Source organism: Protomyctophum bolini (assembly GCF_963924005.1).
Source record: "Protomyctophum bolini genome assembly, chromosome: 16".
NCBI classification, from domain to species: Eukaryota; Metazoa; Chordata; class Actinopteri; order Myctophiformes; family Myctophidae; genus Protomyctophum; species Protomyctophum bolini.
Window position 1 is genome coordinate 4,953,770 of NC_137877.1, and position 19,296 is coordinate 4,973,065.

General features: G+C 43.4%; 1 protein-coding gene across 1 annotated transcript; it reads right to left on the minus strand.

Annotated features, from left to right (window-relative positions):
* Nucleotides 1-1,868: 1,868 nt before the first annotated feature.
* LOC308331075 (NACHT, LRR and PYD domains-containing protein 3-like) lies at nt 1,869-19,065 on the minus strand. The gene is made up of 11 exons (XM_080786215.1): nt 18,968-19,065; nt 18,307-18,420; nt 17,643-17,756; nt 10,098-10,156; nt 8,037-9,828; nt 7,176-7,349; nt 6,183-6,356; nt 5,946-6,101; nt 3,716-3,756; nt 1,981-2,609; nt 1,869-1,925 (listed from the first exon to the last, which is right to left on the minus strand). Exons 1-11 carry the CDS (start codon nt 19,033-19,035, stop codon nt 1,893-1,895), a joined length of 3,354 nt encoding a protein of 1,117 aa, XP_080642341.1. The 5' UTR covers nt 19,036-19,065; the 3' UTR covers nt 1,869-1,892.
* Nucleotides 19,066-19,296: the final 231 nt, after the last annotated feature.

Genomic DNA, 19,296 nt, shown 5'->3' on the forward strand with positions numbered 1-19,296 from the left:
CTGGAGTTTAAAGTGTAACAACGCATGGTATGATGGTTACACATGGAAGTATAACATCTTTCATTAACCCATTCTGGGCAGGAACCCCTTTTGTTGTTTTAAGCATTATGTTATACTTTAGCTATTGAAAAATAGCAGATCTATACAAGCTCATAGCGCGGCACCGAGTGCCGCGCTATGAGCTTGTAGATCTGCTATTTTTGAAAAATCGTGAAAATGTGCCTCAAATATTTGAATATATATTATTACAGAGTGAACATTTTAACTCAAATCTTTGCTTCTGGGGAGGTCCCTGGAACAACATATGTTCAGATGGGGGTCGGTGGCCAATTACATATAACTTTGGGGTCCTTGACATGAAATATTGAGCACACAGAAACATAAGATTAGTCAGAAAACTGTCAGGCCAAAATGGGTTAGGAAAAAGAAAAATCACACCCGTGTGAAGTGAGGGGCGCTCTTATCATTCATCACTTTCCGTGTTCAACCAATCAAATCATCCGGAATGTCATTCCGGCCAATCGCAATGTTGTGTCCACACCGTTTCAGTCTTCAATCTTTCTGCCCTCACTTTTAGCTTCAATGTTTGGGTTCTGGTCACACTCACCCTGAAAAGCTGCTCATAGGAGGGTCACACTCACCCTGAAAAGCTGCCCATAGGAGGGTCACACTCACCCTGAAAAGCTACTCAGAGGCGGGTCACACTCACCCTGAAAAGCTACTCAGAGGGGGGTCACACTCATCCTGAAAAGCTGCTACAATTGTAATTGGCTATTTTAAAATTGTCTATATAGGCAACCTTAGGCCCCAGTGCCAACATTGGCACAAATAAGGAGGATGATCACTGGCACACTGCGGCATAAGTGAGTGAAAGAGCCTTTTTGGTTTAAAATAAACTATAAATAAAAAATATATATATGAAGTCCCTCACATGTACTGTATGTAAATGGTGCATTTATATAGCACCTTTATCCAAGGCGATTTACTACATGTGCATTACACACACACACACACACACACACACACACACACACACACACACACACACACACACACACACACACACACACACACACACACACACACACACACCGATGACAGAGGTAAGTAATTACATCTAATTACATTCTTACAAAAGCTGCTGATAGGAGGGTCACACTCACCCTGAAAAGCTGCAGATAGGAGGGTCACACTCACCCTGAAAAGCTGTTGATAGGAGGGTCACACTCACCCTGAAAAGCTGCTGATAGGAGGGTCACACTCACCCTGAAAAGCTGCTCATAGGAGGGTCACACTCACCCTGAAAAGCTGCTCATAGGAGGGTCACACTCACCCTGAAAAGCTGCTCATAGGAGGGACTAGCGCTCCTCAAAGAAGGGTCATAGGAGGGTCAAAGAAGGCGTTCAACAGCATGAAATGTAAATATGTTTTTTAATCAACACATCTCAAATATAACAACAAATATATAGTTATATAAGATAACAGCATTGTGACAACAGTGTTGTTTTGGGCAGCACATTTCTATTTTAGTTTTAGTCAGTCTTTGGAATAAAACATTTGGCGGGCCTTGATGCGGTCGTAATGACAGTTTTTACACAAAATAGCCGCTCTACAAGCTCACGCTGCGACACACTGGACAGCTTCTCAAAGTCTTTGTCTCTCAGGGAACGACTCAGGTGGAGAGAAGTGGATTGGGTGGATGTTTATCGGAGGTGCCGTGCCCCGTCGCGGTCCATTTGGTTGCATTTGAACCATCTGGATGCACATCACACTGTGTGTGTGTGTGTGTGTGTGTGTGTGTGTGTGTGTGTGTGCATGTTCCCTTGAGGTGATTGGAAACCACAACATATTGATTATGTAAACACCCCCCCCACCACACCTGTTCCTGATTATTACATTATGATACAACACACTGTCTGTCTGTCCTCACAGCCTGTCTGTCTGTCTGTCTGTCCTCACAGCCTGTCTGTCTGTCTTCACAGCCTGTCTGTCTGTCTGTCTGTCTGTCTGTCTGTCCTCACAGCCTGTCTGTCTGTCTGTCCTCACAGCCTGTCTGTCTGTCCTCACAGCCTGTCTGTCCTCACACAGAGACACAGAGGAGTCAGAGTCAACATAGAACCCAGCGTAGAGCGGTTCAGTGAACGTGTTCTGGACGGTGTACAGGTGAGTCAGAGTGTCCTCTAACACTCTGTAGAAGGACAGAGTCCCAGCGGGACGGTCCAGATATACGGCTACTCTGTTGGAGCCAGAGGCACGGATAGGAAGGACAGTCTTCTTACTATTGTGTCTGACAGCGTAACCTTCACCATCAGTACAGAACAGACACCAGGACCGTTCAATCCATCCAAGCCGACAGTCCAGACCGCCTCCTTTCCTACTGATGTCTCCGTCAGTCACTCCTATCCCAACCCGTCCACTGAACTGTACCTCACTGTAGCAGCGTTCATCTAGACTCTCTGAACTCAGGACCTGAGGCCATGTATCAAACCTGTCAGGATGATCAGGATATGAATGACCCTGACCATCCTGACGGGTCACCTTCCTGTTGTTCTCAGACAGAGAGAGTTCACAGTGTGCTGTGTTTGTGTCCAGAGTGAGACGTTGGAAATCTGATGAGAAAACAACACAGTACACATTAAATACATCCTTCACTGAATGATATGTGCACGATCACACACACACACACACACACACACACACACACACACACACACACACACACACACACACACACACACACACACACACACACACACACACACACACACACACACACACACACACACACACACACAGTATCAGATGTACAAGCTCAAAGCGCGGCACGCAGTGAGAAAGACCCCTGGAACCCTCCACGGACCCCTGGAACCCCCCACGGACCCCTGGAACCCCCCAAAGACCCCTGGAACCCCCCACGGACCCCTGGAACCCCCCACAGACCCCCTGGAACCCCCCACAGACCCCTGGAACCCCCCACGGACCCCTGGAACCCCCCACAGACCCCTGGAAACCCCCACGGACCCCTGGAACCCCCCACAGACCCCCTGGAACCCCCCACAGACCCCTGGAACCCCCACAGACCCCTGGAACCCCCACAGACCCCTGGAACCCCCCACAGACCCCTGGAAACCCCCACGGACCCATGGAACCCCCCACAGACCCCCTGGAACCCCCCACAGACCCCTGGAACCCCCCACAGACCCCTGGAACCCCCCACGGACCCCTGGAACCCCCCACGGACCCCTGGAACCCCCCACAGACCCCTGGAACCCCCCCCGGACCCCTGGAACCGCCCAAGGACCTCCTGGAACCGCCCACAGACCCCCTGGAACCCTCCAAGGACACACACACACACACACACACAGTATCAGATGTACAAGCTCAAAGCGCGGCACGCAGTGATGCGCTACGAGCTTGTAGATCTGCTATTTTTAAATAGCCAACATATAAAATATGGATAAAGTGTTTAACCCATTTTGGGCGGGAACCCTTTTTGGTGTTAGCATTATGTTATGCTTTAGCCATTGAAAAATAGCAGATCTACAAGCTCGTAGGTCTGCTATTTTTGAAAAATCGAAGAACGACCCACAGACCCCTGGAACCCCCCACGGACCCCTGGAACCCTCCACGGACCCCTGGAACCATCCACGGACCCCCTGGAACAGACAGACAGACAGACAGACAGACAGACAGACAGACAGACAGACAGACTCACAGCGTTGAGGTTTAGTCCAGTGTTCTCCTCCATGATTCACACTGTAGGAAGTAGAACAACAATGAATCAAGTCAAAACCTGCTGCTTAATGTCTCACATCGGCCTGTTTTAGTCCCACCAAATATTTACTAAACACATTTTGTCATCATTCTCCCACAGACTCTGTCCAAACATCACACACATTGGTACCATATCTCTGTGGTCATGTGATTAAGACTCTGTCCAAACATCACACACATTGGTACCATATCTCTGTGGTCATGTGATTAAGACTCTGTCCAAACATCACACACATTGGTACCATATCTCTATGGTCATGTGATTAAGACTCTGTCCAAACATCACACACATTGGTACCATATCTCTGTGGTCATGTGATTAAGACTCTGTCCAAACATCACACACATTGGTACCATATCTCTATGGTCATGTGATTAAGACTCTGTCCAAACATCACACACATTGGTACCATATCTCTATGGTCATGTGATTAAGACTATGTCCAAACATCACACACATTGGTACCATATCGCTATGGTCATGTGATTAAGACGGATCTCTCAGATTTGGATTAGATTGAGGAACAAAATGCTTCAAATCATGAACGATTGCCTGTGAAACATTGCTGGCCCACAATAAGCTACCCGTCCTGGCGGAGACCTGTGTTCTGAGGAGCACATGTTTCTAGTTCAAACCAACAGTCTTTCTCTGTGTTCAATTAGAGATATTATTTATAACACTTGTGACAAAAGCACATTATTAATGTCGTTGTGCTTTATTTTCTGTGCATGTTATTTGTATACGTGTGATATGAATGCATGTGGGTCGTGACAGTCTTATTCTTTCCCATTTGTATGTGAAAGGTAACGGGTCTGGTCAGGGCTCGAAATTAACTTTTTTTCTTGGTAGCACCAGTGCTCCCAAATTAAAAAGTTAGGAGCACTAGCAAAAGATTAGGAGCACATACCAAAAAAGTAAGGAGCACAGACAATATATATAACGCAATACATAATGTAGCACTGAGCCACAAATTCCTTTAGCCATTCTTTCCTAAAGCAATATGCTCTCTTTGGTTTCTTAGCTACAGGTGGTCTGTTGGCATTCTCGTCGGCATCGCTGTTATCAACGACAATGTCAACAGCGTCAGCGACTACACTATTGACTTCATTTAGAACAGCAGGCGGTGGCTTCCTAAAAAAATCAACAATAGTTCGCTTCATCTTTGCGTAACGTAACTCGCACACTAGCTTAGCTTCTTCTTATTTTTCCTTTCTCGCATCTGTGCTTCTCCGGACAAGGGAAAGGCTACACTATAGACACTATCTACTGTATATTAATCTATATTATAGAACCATGGAACATAGACACTATCTACTGTATATTAATCTATATTATAGAACCATGGAACATAGACACTATCTACTGTATATTAATCTATTTTATAGAACATAGACACTATCTACTGTATATTAATCTATATTATAGAACCATGGAACATAGACACTATCTACTGTATATTAATCTATGTTATAGAACCATGGAACATAGACACTATCTACTGTATATTAATCTATGTTATAGAACCATGGAACATAGACACTATCTACTGTATATTAATCTATGTTATAGAACCATGGAACATAGACACTATCTACTGTATATTAATCTATATTATAGAACCATGGAACATAGACACTATCTACTGTATATTAATCTATGTTATAGAACCATGGAACATAGACACTATCTACTGTATATTAATCTATGTTATAGAACCATGGAACATAGACACTATCTACTGTATATTAATCTATGTTATAGAACATAGACACTATCTACTGTATATTAATCTATATTATAGAACCATGGAACATAGACACTATCTACTGTATATTAATCTATGTTATAGAACCATGGAACATAGACACTATCTACTGTATATTAATCTATGTTATAGTACCATGGAACATAGACACTATCTACTCTAGAATGAACCATGGATCATATGGTAATATGATATGATAATATGGGAAACTGCATTCATAAAGCGCTTTACATTACAATGTAGTTCACATTCACCCACCGATGGCAGAGGAAAACATGCTTGCTCATCGGGAGCTGTTAGGGGTTCAGAGAGTCTTGCTCAAGGACACTTCGACATGTAGCAGCCAGGAGGAGCCGGGAATTTAACCTGGAACCTTTGACGGCCGCTCTACACAAGTCTACTCACTTGACAGTCTCCAGGGCAGCAGACAGCTTCTTCAGAGCAGAGTCTCCTAAGTGGCTGAAGTTCAAGTCCAGCTGTTTCAGCTGGGAGGAGGGGTTGGAGGTCACAGCTGAAGCCAGAGAAGAACAGCCTTCCTCTGTGACTCCACAGCCTGACAACCTGCAGAGAAATACACATTTAACAAAGTGCTGTGTTGATGTTCAAGTAGAGATCCACACAGAGAGAACACACATTCTTTACCCCAGGATCTGCAGTCCACACTGTGGACTCTTCAGTAACGCAGAGAGCTGGAGCAGTTGTGATTCCTGCAGGCAGATGAAACTGAGGTCCAATTCTTTCAGATGGAGAAGATTAGAGCTGAGAGCTGAGAGCAGAACTTCAAATCCTGTCTGTGTGAAGGTACAGCCAGCAAGTCTGTAATTACACATCAAATATCTGGACTGAATATCACAGTTTTGGAGTAAAGACCCCAAGAGATGGAAAGAGAAGGCAGGGATAATGTGAAGTAAATCATCATAATCTTAATCTTCCAACATAGGAACTGTGTGTGTGTGTGTGTGTGTGTGTGTGTGTGTGTGTGTGTGTGTGTGTGCGTGCCAACATGACTACATACTGTAATCACTGTACCCCATTAGTTCACATAATGATAATCCCCTAGTAGCCATGATGGATCAAATATTGTAGTTACTGTACCGTAGCATTGATAATGATAATTCCCTAGCAGCCATGATGGATCACATATTGTAGTTACTGTACCGTAGCATTGATAATGATAATTCCCTAGCAGCCATGATGGATCACATATTGTAGTTACTGTACCGTAGCATTGATAATGATAATTCCCTAGCAGCCATGATGGATCACATATTGTAGTTACTGTACCGTAGCATTGATAATGATAATTCCCTAGCAGCCATGATGGATCACATATTGTAGTTACTGTACCGTAGCATTGATAATGATAATTCCCTAGCAGCCATGATGGATCACATATTGTAGTTACTGTACCGTAGCATTGATAATGATAATCCCCTAGCAGCCATGATGGATCACATATTGTAGTTACTGTACCGTAGCATTGTGATGTGAGAGTGTGAACTAGACAACACAAACTCTGACCATATTATTATTCTAATCAGTGGGATACCATGATGTCAACTTTATTAACACTCTTATTATTAAGAATCAAACTATAAATAAAAAAAACAGAACTAATGTAAATAATAATGTGACCTCAGTATCTCCAGATGACAGTTTGGACTCTTCAATGCAGCAGAGAGCAGGTCCATGGATGGATCCTCTATGTCATTATAACTGATGTCCAATTCTCTCAGATGTGAAGGATTAGAGCTGAGAGCTGAAGCCACAATCTCATATTCTACCGTTTGGAGTTTACAGCCAACAAGTCTGTAAATGTAGATGATGTAAAATCAGTGATCATCAACACAGATTAGATCAAATTCATGTTCAATGAAATGAACTATAAAGTGTAATATAAATGTACCAATGTCTAGTTGGTCAGATAAGAACAGTCTAGATGGTCAGATATTGACAGGTCATATAAGAACAGGGAACCAGAAAACATCAAAGTAAAAGACAGATAATCACCCATTCTGACCTGAGATCAGATTCTAAAAATGTCTTCTACATCCTGACAGTTTTCTGAAAAAGCTATGTTTCTATGTCAGTCGTTCTTCGATTAAAATAGCAGACCTACAAGCTCATAGCGTGCCACCGAGTGGCGCGCTATGAGCTTGTAGATCTGCTATTTTTCAATAGCTAAAGCATAACATAATGCTAACACCAAAAGGGGTTTCCCGCCCAAAATGGTTTAATACTACAGTGTGTAACTTGCATTGATTGATCTATGAATGTTATCTTATTTATTCTTTTTACTTTGTTCTCTGTGAGTGTCAGTCAGTTCCATTTAGGCAACACACACACACACACACACACACACACACACACCCACACCCACACCCACACCCACACCCACACCCACACCCACACACTTTGAGACCTGATTATTATTATAGTAATTAGGTGTGATGGTAGATTGATTCTAACAGGTTTTCTATCCACATGACTACTAACCGAGCCTTTCTGCTGTTCCTCACAGCTGGGAGTAGTCTGAATCTCGACTCCAATAGTGTTGCTGCTGGCGCCTTGTATTGGTGCAGGTCAAACTCCTCCAGAACCTCCTCTGACGTCAGCAGAATGAAGGCCAGAGCTGAACACTGGCTCTGAGACAGTTCTGTCTTTGATCTGTCCGCTGACTTCAGGTACTGTTGGATCTCCTGATGTACTGAGAGGTCGTTCATCTCCATCAGACAGTGGAAGATGTTGATGAATCTGTCAGGAGAGAGACTCACATCTTCCATTTCCATCTGCTTCAGGTTGTTGATGACTCTCTGGATGCTCTCTGGACTGTTCTCTGTGTGACCCAGCAGGCCTCCTAACAGACTCTGGTTGGACTCCAGCGAGAGGCCATGAAGGAAGCGGACAAAGAGGTCCAGGTGGCCGTTCTTACTCTTCAGGGCTTTTTCGCTGGCTCTCTGCAGGAAGTCCTCCAAGGAACTGACATCATCTCCCAGGAATGTCTTCAGTACCTTCATGTTCTCCTGTGTGAAACAGTGCATCAGGTAGACTGCAGCCAGGAACTCCTGGATGCTCAGATGAACAAAGCTGTAGATCTTTCTCTGAGATCGAACGGTCTCTTCTTTGAAGATCTCTGTGCACACTCCCGAGTACAGCGCGGCGTGGTTCACATCGAGACCACACTCTTCCAGGTCTTCTTGGTAGAACATGAGGCTGCCTTTCTCCAGATGTACAAACGCCAGCAGGCACAGCTGCAGAAGAACATCCCTGTCAGTCTCGCCATACTTCGTCATCATCTTTTTTATCATGAGCGATATGAAGAGGCTGAACATCCCGGTCAGGTTCTTGGGCAGCTGTCCTCTCTTGCCTGTCTTCACCAGGTCCTCCACAACGGTAGCGGTCATCCAACAGAAGACTGGGATGTGACACATGATGTGGATGCTCTTTGATGTCTTCACGTGTGAGATGATGATGCTGGCCAGCTCCTCATCATCACTGAACATCTTCCTGAAGAACTCCTCCTTCTGGGGGTCTGTGAACCCTCGTATTTCTGTCACCATGTCAACGCATTCAGGAGGGATCTGATAGGCTGCTGCAGGTCTGGTGGTTATCCAGAGGAGAGCCGAGGGGAGCAGATTCCTCTTGATGAGGTTTGTCAACAGCAGGCCCACCGATGATGTCACCGTGACATCAGAGACGACGTCATTGTTGTCGAAGGCGTCAGAATCGACGTCAATGTTCTGGAATTTCAGCGGAAACCTGCTTTCATCGAGACCATCGAAGATGAAGCCAACTTTCCAGGCAGCGAGCTGCTCTGCTGTGACCTTCTCTAACGTTGGATGGAAAACATGGATCAGTGAGAGAAGACTGTGCTGCTGATCTCGGACCAAGTTCAGCTCCCGGAATGCGAAGAGAACCAGGAGATTGATGTCTTGGTTCTCCAAACCTCTCGCCCAGTCCAGAGCGAACTTACGCACGGAGAATGTCTTCCCGATGCCAGCGATGCCATTGGTCAGAACTCTGCTGCTGGGTGTGTCTCTGCCAGGGAGGAGGGTCTTAAAGATGGAACGGCACTTGATTAGGACGTCATAGAGGGTCTTCATGCTGGAGGCGGTCTCAAGCTGCCACACCTCATGTTGCTGATTAACCCCTTCACTCCCTCCCGCTGATAGGTGGAGGTCTGTGTAGATGTCGGAGAGGGAGGAGGGCTCTTCAGTGACGTATGCCACATGTTCAAGACCGTCCAAAGTGACCCTATAGACCTTTAAATACTCCGGCAGACGGACATCTGATATGAGGAGACAATTAATACATGTTAAACATTATGCTTCATCTACAACTTTACATTGAACAATCCATAGCATTAGAACTGCTATGTATATATCCTACAGAAAATCTGAATTTGTAAAAGAAAAAAAGGAGATAATTGGCTAAAATAAACAAGATTGGATCGGTTTTTTTAGTCTAAACGAGTATTTTTAATCTGATGAGTCTGCTGCTGTTTAAACATTTCATTCATTGAAATAAAATGTTGGTGTAAAATGTGTCCAGTCTTACTGTGTCCAGGTGTGGTTTGACTGAATGTCTTCTGTCCAGGTGTGTTTCTGAATGTCTCTCTGTGGAGATGAAGACAATAGAATATATACGTACATATAGATGAAGACAATAGAATATATACATATAGATGAAACAATAGAATAGATACATATAGATGAAGACAATAGAATATATACATATAGATGAAGACAATAGAATATATACATATAGATACATATGTATCTAACGGTTAATTTTCCAGCCGGGTAGCCGATGGCATTATTATTTATTATTTATTATTATTTTATTTCAGACCTTCTAGTGTTAATTAACGGTTGTTGATTTTTTTATTTTATTTTTTTAATAGGCTACCCCAAATGTATTATGCATGTATAGGCTACATAATTAAAGTTGGTAGACGAATGGTATAAATTTATTTATGCTCATTTTTAAAAGACAAACTTGTTAAAGCAACATTTAACAATATAAATAAATTGTTGTAGGCTTAATCATCAATAAACAATGCATGCATCTGCGCGTCTACAGTACAGAGGTCCGCCGGTTCTATTCCAAAACATAAATAAGTCCAGTCCAGATCTGAGCAGCCTATAGCCTAACTATAAAGCCACTGGACGCATCATGGGCTGAGCCTTTTTTAATTATTAACACATACAATGCTACAGGTTCTAGTGGACCAAGGATTTCCAGTGCTAAGGGGATTAACATTGGGATTTTTGAACTTTTTTGGGGGCCCACAGCGAGGGGCCTCTTATAGCGAGAATCACACCGCATAAATCAAAAGAAAGCATAACTTGTCCACTTCAATTTTAAAAAAAATTTATGATTCTACCATCTTCCATTCTGGAGATATTGACCTTTTTCTAACACCTGCTTTTGCCTGCACGCTGCTTGTGAAAAAAAACAACAGAGATATGGAGGCCTGAAGTTGACAGACATTTCAGTTCAGTTTTTTTAGTTCAAAAGACCGATATAAAATTGAGCACAAATAATATCCTATACAAACCATATACCGAATGAAAGCCCTGAATGTCTACTTTTAGGAGGAAAACAGTACACATTGTACACATATACAGTTTGTCACTAATTGGCTATTGAATGCAGCTTGCGCCCACCAGAGAACTTTAGAGAAGGCATGGACCCGAAGAACTATTATTCACAAAATAAGGCCTATAGCGACATGTACATACTATATACCGTATGAAACAGTAGACTCTCTGCTTTCATAAGAAAAATACCACCCAGAAAAATCACACCCCTGTGAAGTGAGCAGTGCAATTGCACTGCTCACTTCACAGGGGTGTGATTTTTATTATTATTACAGTATTAGTATTTTTCTTATGAAAGCAGAGAGTCTACTGTTTCATACGGTATATAGTATGTACATGTCGCTATAGGCCTTATTTTGTGAATAATAGTTATTCAGGCCCATGCCATCTCTAAAGTTCTCTGAAAAAGATAATTTTAGAGAAAGCATGGACCTAACAACTAAATATTCACAAAATAAGGCCTATAGCGACATGTACATACTATATACCGTATGAAACAGAATACTCTCTGCTTTCATAAGAAAAATACTAATACTGTAATAATAGAAATCACACCCCAGTGAAGTGAGCAGTGCAATGTTGCACTGCTCACTTCACAACATTGCACTGCTCACTTCACAGGGGTGTGATTTTTATTATTACGAGTAAGACGCGCGAACGCGGAAAGCGAACGCAGATCGTAAATTGCAATAACAATTAGAATAAATTACAGACATGATCTGCAGGGTGTCATAGTTAGTGCTTGGACCACGCCAGCTCCATATATGGTCACAAAAGACGCCATCACACTCATGTCACCATGACTCAGCCATAACCATATAAGGAGTCCCCAAAGCAGGACCACGCCATCACACTCATGTCACCATGACTCACAAATCACTCAGCTCCATATATGGGCACAAAAGGGCCAGGTCCACATATACAGTAAGCGGGACAGACAGACACACACACACACACAGACAGACAGACAGACAGACAGACAGACAGACAGACAGACGTGATCTGCTAGGTCTCATAGTAAGTGCTCATTGCATTCGCAATTACAGTATTAGTTTTTTTCTTATGAAAGCAGAGAGTCTTGATGCACATATGTGATCATAAAACGGACTTGGAAACTTTCTTCTGCCTGCATCGTGGTCAGTCTCTCTCCTAAGTTGTTAGAAAATATAAATCAGCCTCAATCGTAGCCCCATATGTGCCCTCTCCCTACGCTCATTGAACTCATTCTGTGATTCGAGCTACAATCGCAGTAACGGGGGGGGGGGGGGGGGCAACTAGGCTTTGAGGAAATGATCTTGCATAATCAACATTATTGTCGATTGTCGTGTGCCGCTCCAAACATGTCCAGACATACCACTAACCTCATCGATCTAGTCTCGCGTATCTATAAGGTGAGACGCGAGACTGGATCGGATTGTGTCTGGACATGTTTGGAAAAAAAAACAACGAGGAAAACAACGAGAAAGGGTGATGGATGGTTGGATGCGGCAGCAGCAGAAGCAGCACGTCAACGTGGGTTGAATTAATTTTCAAAAATGCTAAATCAGTACTAGTTGGCACCGTCTATAGACCGCCTGATCAGCACGGGTTCTATGATATTCTTGAGGGGTGCTTAGCTGGGGAGGAATCTGTAGAGAAAATCCTGATTGGCGACTGGAATACGGACATGCATCGTAAGGAAGTGCCTGTGTTTAAATCGTTTAGTCGGCTCTGTGATCTGCATGGTTTCAGCCAGCTAATTACCCAACCCACAAGAGTGTGTGATTCTACTCAAACTGTCATTGATCTCATTCTGACCTCGGACAAATCCAGAATCTCCAAGAAAGGGGTTATTGTATGTGGGCTCAGTGATCATTTTATGATTTTCTGTACCCGCAAAATACAGAAACTAAAATTTGACTGTCACAAAACAGTCATATCTAGGGACCTCAAAACCTACTCTAGTGAGGCCTTTAACCTAGAACTGGAGAGACTGGATTGGTCCGATGTGCTCAGGAGCTCACTAGTCGAAGAAGCATGGCTTGGCTTTAAAACCAAATTTACAACAGTACTAAACAACATGGCTCCTCTGAGAACCATCAGGGTCAAAACCCGCTCGGAGCCATGGATGAATTCGGACATACTGACTGCAATGAAAGCCAGAGACAACAAATGCTCTGAACTTCTTAAATGCAAGTCCAAGCTAGCTAAGCGCTTCGACAGTGATCTCCAAACCAAACTGTGCATCCTTAAAACCCAATGTAACAAGCTAAGAAACGGTGTAATTGCCATGACCAAATCAGCCAAAAGTAACTTTATCAATGATAAAGCCGAGGAAATCAAAAACAATCCTCGGGAGCTCTGGAAGCTACTAAACAACCAACTAGGCTGTGGTCAGAAACTTAAAACCAGGTTTACTAACATAAACATCAAATCAAATAACACCCTCATCACTGACAAGGTTGATGTAGCCAATCACTTGAACATCTTCTTTACAAACATTGCAACAATGCTGGTTAACAAACTGCCCTCCCACTCTGGGCGTTTTGGTGTAGAGCACATCAAAGGCTTCTACAAAAACCTAGGTGTTTGTAAAGATGATTTTAAAATGACAATGGTAACAACTGAGGAGGTACTTAAGAAACTGAGTGCCCTCCAACCCCACAAGGCCACTGGCCATGACAATATTCCCTCCAAATTTCTCAGAGACTCAGCCATTTCCATAGCTCCAGTCATCACCCACATAGTTAACCTCTCCATCAAACAAGGACAGGTCCCCAGAGATTTTAAACTGGCCAAAGTAACCCCCCTGTACAAAAAAGGGAGCAAATTAGAACCCGGCAACTACCGCCCTATTTCTATTCTAAGCTCCATCTCGAAAGTGATGGAAAAAATAGTCTATGAACAGGTTGAAAAGTATCTTGCCACTAATAAATTGTTGTACGAGTTCCAATCTGGTTTCAGAACATCCCACTCCACTGACACATGCCTTCTCTATTTGAGCGACCACATCAAACACGAGGTGGATGCTGGAAAATACTGCGGCATGGTCATGCTGGACCTCCAAAAGGCTTTTGACACCGTGAACCACTCCATACTGGTTAACAAGCTTAAAGCTATTGGTTTTGATAGCACATCAGTGAGCTGGATGCAATCCTACCTGGAGGGGAGAGAACAGATGGTGGAAGTGAACGGAACACTGTCCCCCCCCCTCCCAGTGAGCTGTGGCGTCCCACAAGGAAGCATACTAGGGCCTTTACTGTTCCTAATATATGTAAACGACATGACTTCAGCTTGTGACTGCAACTTGTTCCTGTTCGCAGACGACTCAGCACTGCTGGTCTCGGACAGGAACAAACTGCAGGTTGAAAAGACCCTCAGCTCTGAACTCGGTAGAATCTGCACCTGGCTCGCTGATAACAAACTATCCTTACACCTGGGAAAAACTGAATCCATTCTCTTCGGATCAAATAGTAATCTCAAAAAGGCAGATGGCTTCTTGGTTAGAGTTGGTGATGATATTATCACACGGAAGGATCAAATTACCTACCTAGGTTCCATCCTGGAGGCCAATCTTTCCGGTGATAAGATGGCCACCAACGTAATCAAAAAAGTCAATCAAAGAACAAGATTCCTCTACAGGATCTCCTCACTGGTCGACAAAAACACCTTGAAGACCTTAACAGGAGCCCTTGTACAAGGTTTCTTTGACTATGCATCCACCTCCTGGTACCACAGCACCTCAAAGGCCCTTAAAACAAGGCTCCAGACCTCCCAAAACAAACTGGTCAGGCTCCTACTTGGCCTCACCCCCCGAACCCACCTCACCCCTGCCCACTTTGACAGGCTGGGATGGCTTAGGGTCGACGACAGAGTACAGCATCTTGCAATGGGTCTGGTCCACAAGATTAGATACACCACCAAGATACCCATGTACCTGTCTAAATACTTCCTTAATGTAAACGAAGTCCACACCCACAACACCAGAGGGAGTGCAACAAACCATGTACAACCCAGATTCGGCACAAACAAGGGACTAAATTCTTTTCGCTCCTATGCGACCAAAATGTGGAACGCCCTACCAACAGTCATTAAGACATGTGAATCCCTTGGCTCCTTCAAAACTGCTCTCAAAGGGCACCTACGGATGGCTGCAATTCGAAACTGGCCTCTGTAAAAGCTGAATTTGTATCTGGATTGTACTATGTTTTTGTATGGACGTGGTGTTGGGTGCCTGCACATATGCACACATGGCATCAACGCATGGTGTTGTGTGCAGGCGCCCTACACTCTGTCTTTGTACTATGGATTGTACTATGTTTTTGTATGGACGTGGTGTTGGGTGCCTGCACATATGCACACATGGCATCAACGCATGGTGTTGTGTGCAGGCGCCCTACACTCTGTCTTTCGTTTTCTTTTCTTTTATCCCCCTGTTCCCCTCACTGTATATATACTTTTTTTCCCTTTTCGCTTCCTATATGATGAATTCCTGTTCTGTTCTTTAACTACATAGAAGTGTCTATTTGTTTGTCTCTAAATGTTTTGATGAATTGAACAATGTGGACCCTGTTGTAAACAAGTGTAAGGCTTAATTGGGTCGTCCACTCACAGTTAACAGTCTTTGTATTGAGTTTGTGCTTGAAATGTACTGTAATTCTGCAAACTGTTAATAAAGATTTCAATCAATCAATCAAACGTATTTGGAAGAAAAAAAACAACCAGAAAGCACCACCTGTCGTTGCAAGACAAACACCCGTATGTTGCTGATAGACAGATAATAATCGATCCGATTTTGTCCTGCCGTTCATTTTATCACATTAGGTGCAGGGCAGGCTGCTCGACGGTGAGTTTATAATAGCCTGTTGTAACGAGAAAGGGGGATGGATGGATGGTTGGATGCGAGGAAAGCAGCAGCAGTACGGCTTGCGATCAGCGACCAACGTATCATGGCGGGCCCTCGATAATGATGTGCAATCTGTCCATGACTAACTCCACATGTGTCTGGCAAACGTTACGTTATGAAATCAAATGCCGATCGTTGCAGGTTTATATACGGGCAGAGAGCAAATCGCGTTGTATCTTGTTCCGAGAATGAGAGTGCAAGCCTTGCAGTTGAAAGCAGTGGGGACTCGGGAGTGGGGGGGGAACTGCCAATGCGATCCAAGAGGAAGAGACCCCCCCCCCCCACCATTCTCCCTCGGGAGAAACCATGTAGAAACAGGAGGGGAGGGGGAATCGAGTGTATTCACACACACAAGAGCATGGACCCATCCATTTTAGATCCCCTGACATCTGCGTTGGTCTATGCCGGACGGCCGTCTCCATTACGTCGTACGTCCTCGCATAGACCAACCAATAGGCGGTGCCAGACGCTTCTCAGACCAACACCTCTTTTCAGCAGGGGGGGGTTTTAACTCTTTTTAGAGCCGATCGGTGTTACATTATGAGTTGTCCGGGCGCAAATATAGTTGAACTATAGTAATCAATAAAAAAACGTTTTTTGGACCATAAAACGTATAAAAACGTTATGCGCATCTTAGGGGTGGCTATAATAAAACGTTTAAAAACGCTTTCAGCATTCTAAGTGTTAAGGAAGATCAGCATGCATGTCACCGTGTTCAGTTTGTTGACTTTTCGCTGACGAGAAACCCCTCCAACATGGATAGCACATGGCTAACTTGATAGCCGTAAGCCGTGCCAGTGTGGGGAGACGGAGTACAACAGAGAACTTTGGGACATTGAGGGGGCAGAAAACAGCGGCCGAGCAGCGCTGTCCATGCAGCCTGGAGTGTGACAAGCTGGGCGGCGCAAATAACAGCAATTTTAGGCATGTGTGCAACATGACAACTGTTTTGTACAGTGACAACTACAGTCTCTGTAATGTTTATGTTGTACTATTACTAAAAATAATCTAAAATAAAGGGATTTAAGATCAGAACACGCATTTATTATTATGCAAATTAACCGTAAAGCTGATAAGCATACTCGGATATTTCTTAACGGTTGGCTAACCGGCTATCGGGTATGGGCTCTGATGACGCAGAGGAGAGAACACGCCCCCAGCGCCCACAGCGGGAATCGAACCCAGGACCTTCTAGCTGTGAGGCGACAACACTGTGCCACTGTCCCCCCTCTTGGTTTTATTTTTTATAAAGATTTTAAACTTAATAAACAAATCAGCTCCGTCGTTAAAACTCTCTTCTTCCAATCATCGCCACGGTCAAATCCTACCTCCCCCTAAAAACAGCTGGAGATGGTTACCCATGCTTTGATTTCATCAAGAATAGATTATTGCAACTCTTTGTATATTGGCATCGACCAGGCGTCACTCAGGCGTTTACAGCTAGTGCAGAACACAGCTGCCCGCCTTCTCACCGGCACTATAAAACGTGAACACATTACTCCATGTCTGCCCCTCCCCATTAGATCTGCTCAGATAGATGCTTTAGAAATAAAGTTTGATTTGATTTGACTTGTAGTACACAATTCAGACACCAGATGGAGTTCATGTTTCAACCTTTGATCAGTAGAGTGGTGTCCATCTTTGAAGTCAATAAGTCCATGCATGGACGAGTCACTCTTCATGGAGACACAGCTGGGTACAGGAGAGACTGCTCTGTGATGATCAACCCTGTTACAAAGACAGGATCAACAGGATTTATAGACAATCATATCAGGCTTGGCAATTTCATAGTCTAGGAAGTTCTACTCAAACGTGATTATTCTTAGTTGAAAACAAACAAAAATCTTATGAAGTTAAACCTAAAACATTCAGCTGTAAACATTGACCACAGCTATTTCAGTTATACAAGTTATTTAAAAAGTAAACTTTCTCACCCTAAATTAAAACAAAACTGAAATCATATGTTTTTTTACCACCATCCGACCATAATATCCTTTAACTCCCTAACATCCACCCCTTTCCTAGAAATCTTGGTTTTATTTTTATTTTTCTCAAAATTTTTATCCCACGATTTTGTAACGCATTTTTTCACCCGGTGTCAATTATCTAATGTAATCCTGGACACTACAATTCCTCTGCCAACCTGGGAGAGCAACGGACTGACCTCATGCTTCCTTCTATGCATGAGGAGTGCAAGCTGCTACTTTTCACCTGACAGGCTGTTGGTTGTGAAGGAGTTCATGTATCAATCACCCGTCTGGTCAATTCAAATTCAAACCTTTGATCAGTAGAGTGGTGTCCATCTTTGAAGTCAATAAGTCCATGCATGGACGAGTCACTCTTCATGGAGACACAGCTGGGTACAGGAGAGACTGCTCTGTGATGATCAACCCTGTTACAAAGAGAGGGTCAACAGGATTTATAGACAATCATATCAGGCTTGGCAATTTCATAGTCTAGGAAGTTCTACTCAAACGTGATTATTCTTAGTTGAAAACAAACGAAAAGCTTATAAAGTTAAACCTAAACATTCAGCTGTAAACATTGACCACAGCTATTTCAGTTATATAAGTTATTTAAAATGTCAACTTTCTCACCCTCAATGAAAACAAAACTGAAATAATGTTTTTTTACCACCATCCGACCATAATATCCTTTAACTCCCTAACATCCACCCCTTTCCTAGAAATCTTGGTTTTATTTTTATTTTTCTCAAAATTTTTATCCCACGATTTTGTAACGCATTTTTTCACCCGGTGTCAATTATCTAATGTAATCCTGGACACTACAATTCCTCTGCCAACCTGGGAGAGCAACGGACTGACCTCATGCTTCCTTCTATGCATGAGGAGTGCAAGCTGCTACTTTTCACCTGACAGGCTGTTGGTTGTGAAGGAGTTCATGTATCAATCACCCGTCTGGTCAATTCAAATTCAAACCTTTGATCAGTAGAGTGGTGTCCATCTTTGAAGTCAATAAGTCCATGCATGGACGAGTCACTCTTCATGGAGACACAGCTGGGTACAGGAGAGACTGCTCTGTGATGATCAACCCTGTTACAAAGAGAGGGTCAACAGGATTTATAGACAATCATATCAGGCTTGGCAATTTCATAGTCTAGGAAGTTCTACTCAAACGTGATTATTCTTAGTTGAAAACAAACGAAAAGCTTATAAAGTTAAACCTAAACATTCAGCTGTAAACATTGACCACAGCTATTTCAGTTATATAAGTTATTTAAAATGTCAACTTTCTCACCCTCAATGAA

What these genes read in the sequence shown, in the direction of transcription:
- LOC308331075 (XM_080786215.1), bottom strand. Translation starts at nt 19,035, where the DNA reads ATGAAGAGTGACTCGTCCATGCATGGACTTATTGACTTCAAAGATGGA. An exon ending in CACCACTCTACTGATCAAAG is followed by an intron (nt 10,157 to 17,642) that starts GTTGAAACATGA and finishes TCATCTCCACAG; the next exon opens with AGAGACATTCAGAAACACAC. An exon ending in CTGGACTAAACCTCAACGCT is followed by an intron (nt 2,610 to 3,715) that starts GTGAGTCTGTCT and finishes TTTTCTCATCAG; the next exon opens with ATTTCCAACGTCTCACTCTG.